Source organism: Malurus melanocephalus, unplaced genomic scaffold (genome assembly GCF_030028575.1).
Source record: "Malurus melanocephalus ecotype Western Australia unplaced genomic scaffold, MMel_1.1 scaffold_135, whole genome shotgun sequence".
Classification (NCBI taxonomy): Eukaryota; Metazoa; Chordata; class Aves; order Passeriformes; family Maluridae; genus Malurus; species Malurus melanocephalus.
In genome coordinates, this window is record NW_026623367.1 from 1,266,127 (window position 1) to 1,284,280 (window position 18,154).

General features: G+C 41.6%; 1 protein-coding gene across 1 annotated transcript; it reads right to left on the reverse strand.

Annotated features, from left to right (window-relative positions):
- Nucleotides 1–788: 788 nt before the first annotated feature.
- Nucleotides 789–17,778, reverse strand: AQP1 (aquaporin 1 (Colton blood group)). The gene is made up of 4 exons (XM_057370879.1): nt 17,174–17,778; nt 2,720–2,884; nt 2,520–2,600; nt 789–1,019 (listed from the first exon to the last, which is right to left on the reverse strand). Exons 1-4 carry the CDS (start codon nt 17,561–17,563, stop codon nt 840–842), a joined length of 816 nt encoding a protein of 271 aa, XP_057226862.1. The 5' UTR covers nt 17,564–17,778; the 3' UTR covers nt 789–839.
- Between the last annotated feature and the right edge of the window lie 376 nt (nt 17,779–18,154).

Sequence of the window (18,154 nt, forward strand, 5' to 3'; positions counted from 1 at the left end):
TTTTGCACAGGTATTAATACAACTGTATATATATTTTTGTAACACATATTCTCCCCTCACAATCAGCTGGATGCATGTTCAGGGAGAATGAAACACTAGAAAGTTGAAAAGATCCTGTGACTCTGGAAATTCTTATCCTGCTTAACTTTTCTGGTTCTCTTTCTCAAAGATGATCAATCAATTAGGAAATGATGGTTAATTCTACATTACAATGAATTTTTAGTAGCCTTTCCTTCCAAAAGATGTTTTTGGACACTGATTTGTGATAACTTTTTTTCCCAATTAATTGCTGGCATTATATACCAACCTTGAATTTTCGTATAAATGCTGTTTTCATTTTATTTTCATATAAATGCTGGGTTTTTTGGGTGCAAGGSCCCCGTTATTGGTACAGATGGTTCTCTGTCCTCAGTATCTATTCTTTCATGAAACAGACTGGTCACTGGAATTACTTATCATTACTGAGCGATGTGGTGGGAGAAACTCCCAYGCTGAATATACCTCACAATTGGGTGATAGCAAGGGAGGGGTTAAACTTCAGCCCAATTTATTTAGGTCATGAAAAGCTGACCTAAAGAAACTTCGGCACAATTTACTTGGGACATGACTTCTTGACCTGAAGACTCTGTAACTGAAAAGCCCCAGATATAAAAAAATGCTATTAAGATTGGGGGGGGAAAAAAAAAAGAAAGGAAAACTGTATTGAATTTTACAAAAAAAAAAGTACTGCTTGCTGGTTTACAAAGAGTCTATAACACTGATAAAATCTTCGGAAACCAATGTGCTGCTTTTTTTTTTTTTTTTTTTTTTTTTAATTTTTCATCTCTCCATGCCCTTCTTTATTTTGGCTTCATTTCCACCCGGGAGTTCATATCATCCCCTTCCAGGTCGTACTCTTCYACTTGGCCGCTGGTCCACACCTTCATGCGGTCGGTGAGGTCACTGGTTCTGGGTGCCAGGATGAAGTCGTAAATCAGGGCAGCGCTTGCTCCTCCAATGATTGGGCCAACCCAGAAGATCTGAAACATAGATCCAAGTTATGGCATAGGGCATTTCTGCATTTGAAGCTCCTCTGAGGATTCTCACCACAAAATTCACAGTGAGAACATTAAATCTATGACCTGAATGTTTTCTGAAACATGTGGCARAAAAAACAGGAGCTTCTCACCATCAATTGGTGATAGACCCAATGGTGAATAACTTTGACTGTGTTGTCAAGTCCTGATTTTTAAAATCAGTTCTCTCCTGCTAAAACATCTCTGCTACTCCAGATGAAGTTGTCAGAGGASCACAATTCCTCAAAACAATAGGGCATTAGATTCCATGCTGCGATTAAATTCTAGTGATAGGTGAATTTGAAAGTAATATTTAACAAGGACCTAMTTAGGGGCTTAATTTGCTACTAGGTGCTGCTTAGCTGATAATATTACTGTAATTGAACTGGCCTCAACACTTTAGGAAATTAAAGTTTAGAAGGAGARGTAATAAAAGGATTTTAGCAACAGGTTGATTTTATTACAAAGAACAGGCTTTTCAGGGCCAAAGCTTTAGTGAATCAGAAAACTTTTTGTTTCATTCAGCAGCATCAGTAGTTTAACACAAATTATTACCTTTATCATCTTCTTCTGTCTGTGTAAAAGATGATAATATTCCTATTAGGTTCTGAAAATACCAGCTATTCACTCAGTTACTTCCCCTTAGTGTCCTCATAATAATGTTCAGGCAGGAGATACTGTCAAAATTTTGCCAAAGTCTTCCATCTATGTTTTACTCTTTAAATTAAAATCGAATCCATATCCAAAATTTTCACAATTCTTTGTATTACCACTAAATTTCCACCAATGTCTATGCAATGGACTGCCAAAATCATGAGTAGGAGAGTTGGAACAAGCCCTATTTTATATATTCAAGAACACATGCTCACTTACAACTTTTATATCAGCCTTCTTTAACAAGCGTTGGTGAAATAAGGAAATTTTTGTGAAGTTCCTCATTTTAACCACATTTAAACACAGGGAATAATCTAAAATTTACAGCATTTCCAGAGCAYTTATTCTTGAAAACACATAAGCAGAAACTCAGCTTCAAGATGTTGAACATTTTATTAGCTCTTACATATAGGATGATATATTCTAGTTTATAARCCTGCTTGAGAAACTTTCTAAATTAGGTTTTGCCAGATTACTCAGTAGCGCTTTACAAACTCAGTTTAAACAATAAGCACACGGTGGAGGATTCTGTGTAACAAGGCTTAAACATTTAAAATGTGTGAAATAAAAAAAAATAAAATGGGAATAACCAAAGAAAATCTACTCGATTACTTGGAACACAGAGCCTGAATAAGGATTTTCTGATTGCCTGAGGCAGATCAAGATTGAAGGAGGATTATTTTTTGTTAAATAAAAGTGAAATGCCAGCTCACTGATTTGATGCTCATGATTTGTGTTCAAATATTTCTGACCTTGTAGGTTTTATGTTTTCCGAGCCTCTTGTGTGCTAAATAAATTTACTCCACTTACCCAGTGATTTTCAAAGTTGTTGGCGATCAGCGCCGAGCCGAAAGATCTGGCCGGGTTGATTCCGCAGCCAGTGTAATCGATCTGGGAGACACAAAGAGAACCAGCAGTGAGGCACTGATGAAACCATCGCCATCCCGTCACCTCCCTGCCTGTTCCCAGGTGGGACGTGGCAGATATAAACCCCCAGGACTCAAACTCACAGCGAGGAGATGTCCCAAGGCAACGGAGAGCCCGATGGCCAGAGGAGCTGAGCCCGAGACGTCGTTCCTTCTGCGGTCTGTGGTGGCCAGGACACACAGCACCAGCTGGAAGGTGGCGATGATTTCAATGCCCAGCCCTTGGCCTGCGTTGATTCCCTCCGAAAGCTGCATGGAGACAAGAAGGGAAATGTCACCTCACCTTCCTGCATGACTTCAACCAGCACAACGAAGTTCTACAGGGTTTATTTTCTCAAAAGGAAAATGCAGACCTGCACATCTGTTTGTCTCCTGGGGTTCCTTTTGCTTTAAAGAGCAGGGAAAGGGAAGAAAAATTAAAAAAATGTACAGAAATAAGTTTTGAAATGCTCCCTGCTCTGCTCAAATCTAGGCAAAGGCAGCCTTTTTTTTGGTGATTCAGCATGGTTGAGTGGTTGCTCCTTCAGTGAGCWCTCAGCCACTGGACACAACGAGAGTGTGACTGATCCACAAGTAAGAAATAAATGAGCCAGAGATTCGCCTTCAGCAGAGCTTACTTGTCCAGAAGTGTGCTGTGGTGCTTTAGGACAGTCACTTATTGCTTCAGGGATTACTACATTAATATTAAGATATTAATATTCCACCTGTACTGTGAATTAAATGCATGAAAATATACCTCTAATGCCACATGAAATACCCAGAGATATTCATGGAGTTCATGTGGAATTGGTAGGTGCSATGGAAGACAAAAAGTGCCTAAAATATCTATAAATATCAATATTCAGCTATGTATCTCTAATTTGCATAGATAATAGATAATATGCTAGCCAATGGAGATGAGATCCATTCACCTGATGAAATGTAGGTGATCATTTGAAAGCTCTGTCTTTTTTTTTTTTTTCATAGATCTCATTTGATCACAAAGAGTAGTTCACAGGTGAACTATTTTTTGGTGCCTTAGACCCAAACTGAAACTCATTCAGCTACTTTGGGGTACACAAATAAAAGATGCAATTTTAAAATCCCAAGGGGCTGATGGGATTGCTTCGATTTCCTTCTGAAGTAAATTAGATYACCCAGAAAAACTCAAACCACCACACATAAATCTTCCAGTGGTATTATTAGTCACGAAATCAGYAGAGCTTCTTAGAAATGTAAATGCTGTAGAACATATTGAAACCATGGTGATTCACACAAATGGACATTACAGAGTAGAAATCTGTCATATTTCAGGAGCACTGCTAAAAACTTGTCCCCAGCAAGAAACCATTTGATGTTTTAACAAGTTTTGGGTTCTGCTTTTAATTGCTGCATGCAGTGGTGTCTTCATTAAGTYAAGGCAAGTCTGTTACTGAGCTGAGTAACTTGATGTTGAGCAGAAATAACTCATTTCATGGATGGGATGAAACATTAGCTTGGCCACAGGCCAGAAAATTGAGACTGTGWGTGACTCAGAGTAGGAAGCAAACTCTGCAAAACTTCTATTAATTTGTGCTGTCATTAGGTTATCACATCTGTCAGAGCTGCTGCATTAAAAATCGTTGGGTCATACATGGCAAAAAAACATAATTWCATGTTATTGCGATCTGCCCAGAACAATGAAACCACGGGAAATCCTGCTATTAATCTGATTTTGTGGTTTATGCCCTAATTTCCCCAAAGCTAATATTTGAATAACCTTAAAACTTAAAGATGGTTGACTGGACTCTTTCACTTTCACCTGTGCCATTCACATTTCTTGTTTCTTCTCCCTAACAAAGTAGCATGATAGCAAATTCCCAAGGACTGAAAAAATTCATCTGAGTTTTCAGTTGGCATAAATCTGATTGATGTATTTTTATATCTTGTTCTTTAATATGCAGTAGTGATCTCCCCTGAGTAGCCAGGGGTTTAGCCAAATAAAGGGAATTCTGGTTGAAGGGATGAGTATTTTGGTTCCTTCAGCATACATGGAGTAGAAACTGAAATCTATTAATGAAATCTTCATCATCATTAGGACTTAAATGAGAGAAGTGTGAGTCTGATATAAATGCATCCATGCAAGACACACTGAAAATTTCATGATCCAGAAATTAATGCTGAATACCTGATACCTCTAAATTAATATTCTATTAGTTTTGTAAGTTTTAAAAATAAACACTTTTTTTTTCACTGTAGAGATATTGGGATTTTTGCCTCTCAGTAAATTAGGTTTCCAAGGCACCTCCTTGATATCAAAAACAATTTAAGAATCCGGACTACATACGTTCTGGAAAATTTTATCTCACATTTGGAAGGCCAAATGGCCGAACTTAAAAGCCAGGTGTCTTAGGAAATGAGTGACTGATGTGCACATGCCCAAAAGCAGATAAGGAACCAAATTCTTTTCTGTCATAATGCAACCCCAGAGAACCCAGAGATGAGGGCTGACGCATCAAGGTTGGCATTTGACAAAACCTTGACATTTTAAAAGATTAAACACTGGCCAACCATTAGGCTTTCCCTTCACTTGAAGGCCTTCTCTGAAAGACAAAAGACAATAAGAGCAAAATCATTCTTTAAAAACCTCTGATAATCCTTATCTTCAAGGGGCGGAAATAATATTCTTCCTTTGTCGCCAGGAAAAACACATCCTACAGCTGACGTGACTTGAGGTCATTCTGCTTCTAATCAACACTTATTGRTGGGCTGTGTGGAATCAGAGAAAACCTGGAAATATCATAGGAAACCTTTTGCTTTCCTCTAGATGTGTAATTTCATGCAGCCTGCCAGGAAYGTTAAGATTCCACTGTGAGAGCAAGGACTCTGGGCTGGGTTCCAAAATGGGACAAACCCAGGCAAACCTTGGATGTGCTGCTTTGCTGGGGCCTGTGGATCTGCAGTGTGTGAGTGTCGGATGGCAGAGAATTTATTCTTGTCAGAGCTAAATTATCCCTGCATCAGCAGCCTGGGMCATCAGGGGAACTCAAGGAACAGCAGCGGTGTTCACCATCCAAACCACACCACAGGGAAGCTTCAGAAAGGGAGTAGGAAGGGACATTTCCCTTGAGTCAAGTTAAAATGTACATATACATTTGCATACTTATGGGTGTATTTATATGTATATATATATATATATATATTTGGATGTACATTTACTTTTATATTTACATCTATTTCTATTTCTATTTACATTTACATTTACATTTACATTTATTTTTTACAATTGCATTTATTTTTAATATATCAATATTTATATTTATATTTATATTTATATTTATATTTATATTTATATTTATATTTATATTTATATTTATATTTATATAATCCTTATTCACAGAGGATTTGCAAGTCTTGCCCAGATGACATTTTGCTCTTTTAGAATTTGCTGGTTTAAGCTCTTTACAAAACCAGGTAGACACAACCAACATGAGTTTGTTGTCCTTTCCCTGCATTTTCTGTAGGTTATGCAGGTTTTTTAAGGAAAGCTTGAATTTTTGTRGAGTATTTTATATAATGCCAGACCTCAGAAGTTTCAGGGTTGTCCAAAGTGTAATCTAAACCTGGTAGGAAGCAGTACCACAGATTAGAGACCTGAGTAAAAACCCACAGCTGATGTTAACATCTAGCATTCTTCTACTGTGAATATCCAGAGCACAAGGAAACCAATATCTCTGACTCCCAAACAGATTAATGCCTTGAAACACGACCCAGCGAGCTCTGCTGCAGTTTTTGGGTGAAGAGAGCCCTTTCCAGTGACCTGTACCTATGCTTCAGTGCCTTTTTCCCTACTTTGATAGYTCTCACCAGTGGTGCCAATGTACGTGGGCTCACACTGCATTTGCCCTTGATGTATCTGCTGGAAAATATTTGACACCTTCTCTTTGCATCCAATAATCCTCTTTAAGGCAACAGAAAAAATGTCAGAGGGCAGGAAACAGGATAGCAACTCCCTGAGCTTCCCTTGTTTCAGATTTGGGAGACTTGAGGAGGGGATTCAGTGCTTTAAGGAACCAAGTATGTTCTAAGGGATTGAAATGAAACACACAAGCCCATATTCATCTCCAAAAGAGCTTACCACACCACAGGCTTCTTTTCCTTTTTTGTCCACATGAATATTTCCACTAAACTTCATTTCTAAGTCAGTGTTTTGACAGAAGAAGCCCCAGAAACACACATAAGAAATGGGCTGAATCACTGGTGAGATCTGAGAGTTACCTGTGGACACGTTTATCTGATCAGCTGAATCAATCCTGGCTGCATCAGCCTGCACTGAGTAATTGTCCCTCAGCTGTCACAGCTCCCAGATGAGAAGCAGAACATGCAGACACCCCTTCTGTGAGCTGAATTCCACCTTTTCCAACCTGCCTGMGTCCCTGATTAATATTTTTCCCCCTGTGAATCGGAACAAGTCATGGAATAAGAATCACCTGGAATTCAGTAAATGTACAGAAATTTCATAATTCAAAAGACTCCTGAGGTGCAACTGATTGGAGCCTAAGGAAGAACTAAAGGCACAGTTACTTAAGAAACAGGAACTACATTCAGATGAAGACTGTTAAACCCCAAAAAGCATTATCTAGACATGAACATGAGAGCAATTAACTGAGAGGAACACCTGCTTTCTGTCTTAGGAAGTGGGCAGTGCTCACATCACTTCCAGTTCTCCACAACATCAGGCAGGAGATGGGAACTATGGAATTTGTTTCCCAGAAGTGCCCTTAACCGCCATGTTCAGCTGGCTGACTCCCACATCAATAATTTGGTCAAATTAATGGTATGTTTTCTTTCCTCTTGATTTTTTTTTTTTTTTAGGGCAGGATATTTATTAGTTGCCCGCCTTCAGAAGAGGAACAGGGACAGGAAATTAAACTGGCCCAAGGTAAACCCCTCTGTGTACTTCTCCAGTGGCTTCATATTTTTCTCATTACGAGGGAAAGTATATCGAGTTCAAACCTGTTTCCCGTTATATGGATAAGACACTTTGTTATGCAAGGTGGTTTTGTCACGTGGGGCTGAGCTCCAGCTCATCCAACAAACCCTCAGCCCTGGACTGGGGTTTCGAGGGCTCAGCTTCCTTTCATATCACAGGGATTAGTTTCTCATTGTTCCAGAAAAAGGAGAGGCCYCTGGAATTGCAGAAGTCTGTTTTTCAGCAGGGGAATGTCAGCTTTCCCCCTCCTTATGAAACACCATTGCAAGTGCTGGTGGCTGGTGGGGTTTTGAGGGAGAAAATTTAAGTCACAGCCTTTTTAATGGCTGGGACTTCCTTGTATATCCTCACCATACTACCTACATTATTGTCCATGGCAGACATTTTTCTTAAAATTAGCATTTTATTCAAGTAAATTCTTGCCGTGTTACTGCATTTTCTTCCTGTGGCTTAAAATTTCCCTTCTTTGACTTTCCTTCTTTTACTTAATAAGGAAAACTCTTCACAGTAGTTTAAGTGGTTCATTCTCTCCTCTTCATCCTCTCTCTTGAAATATAAATCACACTGCTTTATCCAAACCAACTGTCATTTAAGAGTTTAGATGGCAAAGTTCTTTAACGGGATGTTCAGCGAATGTAATCTCAGGAGTTTATCTCCCTGCTTCCCTCCAAACCACGACTCACTGCCTTGACYGTCAATTTGTGTGACTTTTCTCACTCTTTCAGCTCCAGCTCAGTCATGAAAAGCACTTGATAACTTCAATTTTGGTAACATACCTTTCTTCTGCAGGATGTCTACCCCCACATCTCCACAGCTATAAGCCTTCCCTTAAYTGATAGTGAAAATTTATTCAGGGATCCCTGAATTAATTTATCCCTGACTATTAAACTAGTTATTCACTTCTATTCTTGCTATTTAACAGTATCACCCTAAAATGGGTGTTTCTATACCCATTATTTGAGTGTCAGGGACTCAGGGAGTACAAAAGTCTCATCTCTTTGGTGAGGAGAGACWGGCAAAGATCTAAAGAGTTTCACTTAAAATTATCTGACAGGAGCACTCAGAAGCTGCTTATGAATTAGCTTTGGATCGTGTCCTACATCAACAATAGAAGCGTTCAGCAGAACCTGGGGAMAAAACATATTGTCCTCTGCTAGATTATCCTTCCTATAAATACAGCCTTAAGAGCTCTAAAGGGGACTCATTCAATTCCCAGAGCAGAAATCATATTTTCCGTTCTTTGGACAGCAGACACCCTCCAGGAACAAGGCAGAGCTGCCTCCTCCCACCCTCTCTGCAGGCTGAGCAGAAACTACCCAGGGCTTTGAGTCGTAGTGCCATAAAGAGAAAGGAGAAAATTGTTATTATATTAAACCAGAGCACATAAAATTTGTGTGTCAGACCAAGACAGGCAGTAAAATTCAGTTCCTCTACATTTAGCACAGCTGGTTAGAGACAATTTTTTTATTTACACTTTTACTGTTTGATGTGTCTCTGGGAAAGTTGCTTGGGAGGAACTTTTTTTTTTATTTTTTATTTGGTTAAATGTTGCTTCTGAGAAATAAACAACTTCTATTCAGAGGATGAGGAATTGTGAGGGTTTGTTTGGTTTTTTTTTTTCTTTACCCAGCCAAACCCGAACAAATAGTTAATTTTCTGTAACAGCTGAAGCACTCATTTATACCATGGAGCTGTTTATGATTTGTATTACCAGTGCAGTAGGAGGCTGTATTTTAGTGGAGAATTTTGGGCATAGCTGGATTTTGAGCCTAACAGGATCTTCCTTTCTATGTTGTTACTGGAATCACAACTGCATTTGCACAGATCTCACAATACGGTGTTGGCAATTGCACTAAAGTGGTATTCCTTTTATATTTCTAGACAAACTCTAGCAAAACTGTGAAATTCCCAAATTTTTCGAAACGAGGAGTCCATGCAGTCCATCTTGTGSACAAGTAAAATTGGACTTACTTTGGATTGCTATCCCCACAAAATACAGAWAATTCCAGGATAAGAGTAACTTCACCTGTGTAATTCCCATTGAAGACTTTGCATTTCCATGGGGTTAAAAACCAGCTCTGAGCCTTTGCAATGTATTTTAGGAATTGGGAGAACGATTCCTCCATTTCTCCACCTTGCTCATGAAGCAAGAAGTCTAAACAAAGGACGGAAAAGGGGCCAAACCTGACCTTACCCATTCCAAATAGAACCATCAGTGTTTTCAGGAGGAGCTATGTGTAAAGAAACATGCCACAGTTCTTCTCTGGAGGCCTTCATTGGTACAGATTGGTGCTGAGAGCCTGGAAAAGTTTAGTTTTTAGTGACACCTCCCAGTGCTTCCTAGAGAGGGGATGCACAGGACTTGTCCAGGGAAGCACACAGAGGATTTCTTTACTCCTTTCTAATCTATGAGCTGTGCCTTGCAGAGCTCTCAGGCCACATTTCTGCCCTCCTGCTGTTTATAATTTCCTCCAGGATGCCTGTCAGGCCCTGTATATTTGGTTTAACAGGTTGTCGTTGTGCCTCAGCCTCAGATCTCCTCGGCTCCAATGGAAGTGCAGCAGTTCAACACCCACATCAGCTCTGGATGTCAGGAAAATCAGCACTTTCCCATCAGGTTACACATTAATAAATACACAGGGCTGCAAAACACTCCCAGCCAGGCCACARAAAGCTCCAAGAGACAATTGTGGTGCCAGGTAAAGACCTCTCGGTTATCGAATTTTCTTGATTAAGCTGTAGAACAGACAAATAAGCAAAAATGTACTACTGCCCTCAAGAAAACAGGCTGTTTCCTCTGGAGACAAACAGGAAGTTTTTCAAGGGCTATCTTTTTTTCCTCTAGTACTTCTGATGTGGTTTTGTATCCTTGCTTTAAAAATGCTTCTCTTAGAAATGTCTATACACCCCACATAGAGGCATTTTTTTTTAGGATTCTGTGATTAAAGAAATGTTATTCTCAGCTCCCTGAAGGTTCTGCTAAAGCCCATGAGCCCTGCAACAATGACTGAGAGGTTTCTTTCTTACCATTGCACCAATTTAACCAGAAYTGATCCATAATATTCATTCTCTTGCTGTGGACATTTCCATTTGTTCTCAAGCTGCGYTTTTTGCTATGTCAGATCTTGATTTTGAATCCACACCCACTGATAGATATTTTTTAAAACTTTCCAATGAATTTAAATCAGAACATGAAATTTGGGTTTATCTCATCTGAAGAATCTTTCYGTCCATCTGTCTGTGGTGTGTGAGCGTGTTTGGGGGTGTGCATTCACATACACACAGAACACCCAAACACATTTGGTATAACACACAGAATGCCATGGAAAGGAAAATGATTTTAACTGTTTACTCACCACTCAGAAAGGGTGGTGGCAAAAAGAATTTTACTTATAATTCATACTTAATCCTAAYTCCTATTTAGTTTGACAGCTGATCTAACATAGAAAAAAATGGTTCTCCCAAAATCTYAGCATGACTCAACTTGAACTGTGATAGTAACTAATCTACCAAATTAATAATGTTTTTAGATCTATGGCAATTAATTTTAAACACAGATTTTAAAACCTCCTGTGCACCTCCAGGAATTTCTGTCATTTCTAAGTAGAAATAAATAAAGAGAACCTTTTGTTTGAGGTTTGCAGGACATTTTCCAAGCATTAGACCAGTCATCTGTGGATCCACCAACACAAAACCCACTTTGATTTCCTCTATTCTAGGACTGCAGGAGGATGAGCACCAAGGRCCTCTCCTTGTGCCAGAAATGGCCTTGTTGCTGCATCCCTCCGTGCTCCCTGCCAAAATCCCGGGATATGTCTCTATTATTAGAGAAGCACTGAGAAAATCTTCGCAGAAATGGAAATTAGATAATAAGCTCTGAGATCTGAGATAAGGATTAGAGCCATAACCCTGAATTCTCCAGGGGATGGGTGATAACCATCAGGTTTACGTCTCAGCCCAGATGTTTCTGCTCTCACCGTGTGAACTCGTTACAAAGAGGCCAAAACGTGGCCAGCTCTGAGCAGGTGCCTTTCCTGTGTCCCACCTGCCCTGCCTGGGGCCTCTCAACACAATGCTGGCAAGCCTTAAAAGCCCTCTGCTGCAAAAACTGACAGTGAACAATGAGCTATTGTTGTGACAGTCTTTGTCAAGAAATAAAAAATCCCAGATTAATGTCATGTAACCAGAACCATTTCGCTCATTCTGAAAAACGCAGCAGCCTCTGGTSCCTTGTGAAATTTGGAGTGCTCAAGCACGCAGATGTCCCAGCAGAGGCAATGCTGGCAGAAGAAGACTAAATTGGATCAAAAACTGGGACAGCAGAGAAAGGAGAATGAAGCTCCTCACTGTCCTGGATTCGAGAAAGGCACAGTATATAATTTGTATTGAAAAAAAAAAAAAGGCATCCAAGGATTTTTCAACAAGCGCTAAAGGTCAGGAACTCAGCTGCATGCCTTGTCCATCCAGCAGCACCTCTGGAACTGCAATTTTCCACAGTGACTCAGAGGAAAAGCAGCATCACTTACTCAATTGTCCCCTCGCACTGTCAAGCTCTGGGTTTATTTTGGATGTTCTTCCAACTGGAGCCGGCTTTGTTTAATTGGAGGTTGGAGAGCAGGCTCGTAGGGCGCGGGCACAGGGAGACAGGGAAATCACAAGGCAAACACTGAGTCATCCAGGGCAGCCAGGCAAGTCCTGCTCCCCATGGTCAGAGGGTCACTGGTGTGGATCAAATGTGGGGAGTGTGGACATTCCCATTGGGAATCCCCTCTGGGACAATGTTCTAAAGGATGGGAAATACCTAACGGGGAATATCAGGATAAAAGCTTCAGTGCAGATCCRTGAACACCATTAAAAGGTGTGCCAGGTCTCAGCTACACAAAAGGGAATTCCCACTGCTGGTACAACATCATATTTGCGCCAGAAGTATCCATGCCCTGGAAATTTGCTGGAAGAATCACCAGCATTGGTGCCCTAGAGATAAGAACATCTGCAGAAGATAAGCATCCACATATCTTATCACATCTTGTGCTCCACTCTCCTGGAGACAAGAGAGTGCTCAACTGCCCAAAGTAACTGAGTAAGGCTGGAGCTAGGGACATGTGGACAGTAAAGAAAAAAAAATAATTTCAATCTCCAGCATTGAGATTCCAAGTTGCTCTGCTGCTGCTGGTTCACAATCCAGCTGAGTGGGAGCAGTTATGGAAAGAGGACTCATTCCCACCCCTGGAATTGTTCAAGGCCTGGCTGAATGGGSTTTGAAGGTCCAGTGAAGGTTTCCCTGCCCATGGCAGGGGAGTGGAACTGGGTGATCWTTAAGGTCCCTTCCAACCCAAACCATTCCATGATTCTGTGGTTCTGTGGTGTGACTTTGGTGGAGTTGGAAGGTGTCTCAAAGCAGCAGGTACTGCTCGGATATGAAGAGCCAAAGACAGCAGAGGCCTCCTTTTTCCCTGTCCTTGAGAAATTTGGAACTGGATACCGGGTGTTTATCCCCAAAGGACATTGCACCAATTCTGCCATGGCTGATCTGGATTTGGGGAGCTCCRTGGAGCAGCAGTGGCAGAGACACAGCCAGTCACAGCACAAATCCAAAGGGTGTTCCAGCAACAAGTAACTTTCCATGTTCCAGGAATAGTATCCATATGAATATTCACCTGTCTTAAAATGACCTCCGAACCCACTGACCACAGATCTCTTCTGGCTTTTCCAGAAAGATCTTTAGTTACACAAACAACATTTATCAGTCCACTGGGTGTTTTCTAAACCCAAGCCCTCCTGTTTGTTATTCTTGGTTGTTTTTCTTTTCTCTTTATCTACCCGAGCAATGTTACCTTCAGGTCTGTTTTTCTTGCCTACAAGTTTTGATCCGCTTATAACCTTTAAAATAATATCTTTCATCATCAASTTGAAGGCAGAGTTCTCAAATCGTTTCCAAATTATAGCCCCGAGAGTTAGGGGACACATTTCCTGGCACTCTCATAATTACAGAATCTATGAAATGGTGAAAATTGTGAAGCAGTGTCTGCATTTGTTACAAAATTCTAATTATTTACAAATATATATATATATATATATATATATATCTTTAGCTCAGTTTATTTTATATATATCTATCTATAGACAGACAGATAGATAGATAGATAGATAGATAGATAGATAGATAGATAGATAGATAATAACCAGAGCTAAAGAAAATGTCTCAGCATGTTTTCAAAAAGTTGATAACAGTTCTCCAGATAAACATTGTTCAACAGCAAATATTGTGTTACCTTACAGCAACAGAAGTCTCCTCTCACCCCTCTTTCCTGCTGAGCTCTCTGYTGGTCATTAACTGCCTGTGCTGAATAATTTGTTCCATTATCCAAGCTCCAGATCTGTCCTCACYAGACAATAGCCAGCTCTGCTGGCAGATGAGTGCGTTTTGGATCTGGTATTYTCTATTCTTACAGCTTTACCTAATGGAAATTTGTACTGTGTAGTAATCCAACTTCCAAAAAAAGACATAAGATGATRTAAGGAAAAATATTTAAGTTTTTAGAAGAGCAAACACACTGTATACTTGTCTTCCAGCTTCTCCAATTCTCAAAGTTTTTGCTTTGGAACCCGCACCACTATTAAATATATTGGAAGTTAAGTGTCTTAAAAGGRTTCAGCAATCTAAATACATCTCTGAGCGTTGTCCAAAATGTCTTACTCGGGACCAGCCAAAGTAACTAAAAATACATCTGTTGACTTAAGCAAAGTTTGGATCAAACCCTTTAAGTGTGACTGGCTTGCTTGTCTTGGTGTAAACCTGACCTTAAATACTGAACACATTAAAGGAACCTCCTGCATTTTCATTCTCTCTTCTCTCTCCCTTCTCTCTCCTCAGCCTTGTGCTGTCCATGGCTGGAGTTTGTGCTTCATTTGCTTGTGTTTCTTTTTTGCCCTTTGGGCAATGAGAAAAACAGAGGTTTGTCCCACTTAATTTTGGATACTCAGCAGAGGCTCCCAAGCCTGAGCCTCACCATGGCAAAGAAGGGATAGGTGTCTCCTGAGACCGCTCAACAGATCCAAAAGTTGAAGTSCCTCTCTTTGCCTCTCATTGTCTTTGAATTGGAGAGGATTCAGTGGAAATGGATTCTCAGCTTGGAGAGAGAACCCTCTCTGCAGGACCCGCAGCCAGGCAGGAGAAATCCAAGYTCAGGCATGCAACCCCACCCAGTATCCACTGGGAACACTGGAGGGACGCTCACTCCCTCTGCTCCCACCACGTTATCCCTGTAAAAAACACCTCTCTGAGAGCATGGCAGGGTCAGAACAGAGGACAGAGCCACTCACATCCAAGCCCTYTTCCCAACCTTGTCAAGCAAGCAGCGTTCTGTTCCTTGCTGTTCCTTTTCTCAGCAGTGAATCCACTCCTTGTAACGCACAAGAAGGGCTGGAAGGCAGAGCAGCTGGCAGGGATGCCAGCCCTGAGCCTCCCCTCCTTGTCCTCAGTTAAAAAACATAACATAAAAGTGAGCCTGTGGCTTCTCCTTGTCCTCTGCTTGCTGAAGGAGGCACCTCARTGCTGGTTTTTGGGTTTGGGATGAGCCCTGCTGAGATCTGCTCTGCACCAGCACAACCCCTCTGCTGCTCCCCACTGCCTTGGTTTCAAACCCAGCTTCCCCCTCAATCCTTCTCTTCCCACACACTCCAGGCCTGTCACTGGGAAGTGAATGGATTTGCTTTCCATTCCTTCCCTTCCTTCTCTATTTCTTTCTTCCAAGGGAGAACAGCTGCTGCCCTCTCCATCCCCAGGGAGGTCTCCCCACTGCTCCTCGAGCCAGAACATTTATAACTGGATGTGAAAGAGAARAGAAACAAAATTCTGACTATTTTCCAATGACAAACAATGAGACCAGAACTTTYAGAAACTATATTCTCTGTTATTCCATTGCACAGAAATCACTGATCATTTTGTAAAATTTATATCATGGAGACKTTACCCTGCCTGGTTTTGCCTTTGTACTTTGGGGAGCTATTGAGGGGAAAGAAGACCTTCCCCCCACTTTAAAAATGGCCAGGTTTAGGGCTTTTGGTTAGAGGAAGGAAACAGTCATCACGATTTTCTGGAAGCAAGAGGGAAAACCCAAGCTTAAGTGCTACCAAAACCAGACCTCCCGTGTTTAATGGCTGTTGGACCTGTCGAGGAAACCACTTGGGCGGACACCCTGTCCCATGTGGTYGAGCTGCTCCCTCTGCCAGTGGTTTCAGAGGAAAAGATCACGTATCACACTCTCAGCCAGAGCCTTCTGGAGTCAATAAAATCATTTGCTCTTCTTCCCCAAAGTGTTTTGAGTTAACCCATCAAAATTTCCAAAGCACTGGCAGGATGGAATAGCTGCAGGCACCAGGAGAGAAGGAGGTGAGCAGCCAGCCCACAGAGTGACATGAGGGAGGATGACACTGAGCTTCCCAGGAATTACCTTAATATCAGATTTTATTTTGTTTTGAAAACCTGACTCATGTTCTGAATTAACTGCAATGCCACAGCATGCAAAACCATATTKCTATGTTGCCCAAATTATTTCAGAAGCAATGTTGTATTTGCAGCTTCATGTCCCAAATGCCCCTGTGACTTCAAATGGRCAGAAGATTTCAAATTAACTCCGTTTACAAACTGCAGTCAGGAATACTGTGCAAGAAAAGGGCTGTAGAAAATATGTGAGGCGCTTGTTTTTAAGAGATCAGGTGAAATAAGTGACTAGAAGGAATTTTTATTTATAGCACTGTGTGTCCTGAAGCAGCTGTAGCTCCGCCTCGGACAGTAGGATGATTTTAAGTTTAAAAGTGTATTTATCCTTTTTTTCTCCTATTTTGCTGCAACAACAACAGCAAAATGACATTTTGAGGAGGAGGAGTTGTGGCCAGGCAGTTTTTACACAGCACAATGTGGGCATCTGGCTGGGAGAGGGCTGGAAACAGCACCCCAGTTATCTGTAGCTGCCTCACATGTTCCTCCAGTTCACACCTGAGAATTCAAGGTTTGTCCCRTTTTTGCCCAGAAATGCACAGAAAGGGCAGCTGGGGTTCTGTCAGGCAGGATGTGAGCACTCTGCCTAAARCCACAGGTGCTGCTCACAGCTTTGGGGAGGGGGTTTCTCTTGCTGCACAGCTCTCTCTGCTCCCGTGGGTTTTCACTGCAGCCACCACCAGGATACACAAACCATTAATTAAGCACTGAAAACGAACCACGCCCACAGAAGCCAAAACAACACTGGTACATGACATTAATCAGCATGTCACCTCAGGGACCCTCAGCACCTGCGTTAAATTTCTGTCAAAAGCCACCCTTCAGCAACTTGGATGTGCAAAACTGAACATAAGCAAAAGTGATCTCAACCAGGACATCCTAAAGCCCCAAAATTAGGGTGGGGAGGAAGTACCATCCCTGTGACATCCTGATCATCAGTCAGGCTGAATTCTCTGCTAAAATAAACAGGTGGCTGCCTGAAGTCACCCAGCACCAACATCTTCAGGAAATTACAGGTGCCACATTTTTACCCCCCCCCCAAAAAAAAAAAAAAAAACTAAAAGAAGGAATAAAAGTTTCTACTTACAGCATTAAGCCCCAGGGAGTTTCCTGGGAGAGAGGAGGTGACTCCCGAGAGAATGGCAGTGGCCACCACGGCCCCCAGGCACTGGGCGAGGATGTACATGAGCGCCTTGAAGATGCTGATCTGGCAGCTGAGCAGCAGCCCCAGGGTGACAGCGGGGTTCAGGTGCGCCCCGCTGATGTGGCCCACGCTCTGCGCCATCGTAGCGATGGATAACCCGAACGCCAGCGACACCTTCACGTTGTCCTGGGACCTCGTCGATGTCTTGTTGGCCACCACGGGGAAGTTGAAGCCCAGAGCCGAGCCAATGCTGATAAAAATAAAAAGGCTCATGGCCAGGAACTCTGCCACCACTGCCCTCCAGAATATTTTCTTTTTGAATTCACTAGCCATCTTTCCTCTTTCTGTCTCTCTCTCTCTCTCCCTTCCTCACTTTCCCTTCTCCCTCTCTCCCTTCCTCTGCCTGATATTTTTCCTTTGAGGTCTGAAGAGAAATCTGGAGGAAAAATACAGTCCTTGGATTATTTATAGGGCTTGGGTGGTCTGTAGGAGGAAAGGGGTGTTGCACAAAAGGAGGAAAGAACATCTACATAGATGCTGACTGCTAGATTGATGTAAGACACTGTTTGCCTGCCAAAGTTTTTTCTTCCTTTTTTTTTTTTTTTCCCTTTCCCCTCCCTTAACAGCGTTCGATCTCCGCCGCCGTTTTTGAGAGGCTTTTTTAAATTCTTGGAAAAAATCTTTAGGAGAGCCTCAGGAATTTCAGGCTCACTTCTTTAACTCCCGTGTCATCGTTCACAGCACACGGATTGGAACGAAAGCTTTGATGGGATTTCTGTCTGGAGCTGAAACAGAAAGCAAAGTTATCTGTGCTACCGCTCACACGAGCTGCTGTTCACTGGGGAGGGATCAGTTTTAATCTCTGTGTAAATCTGACAGAACACTGTGGTAAGCTGGAAGCTTTAAATGGATGTAATTTGGATG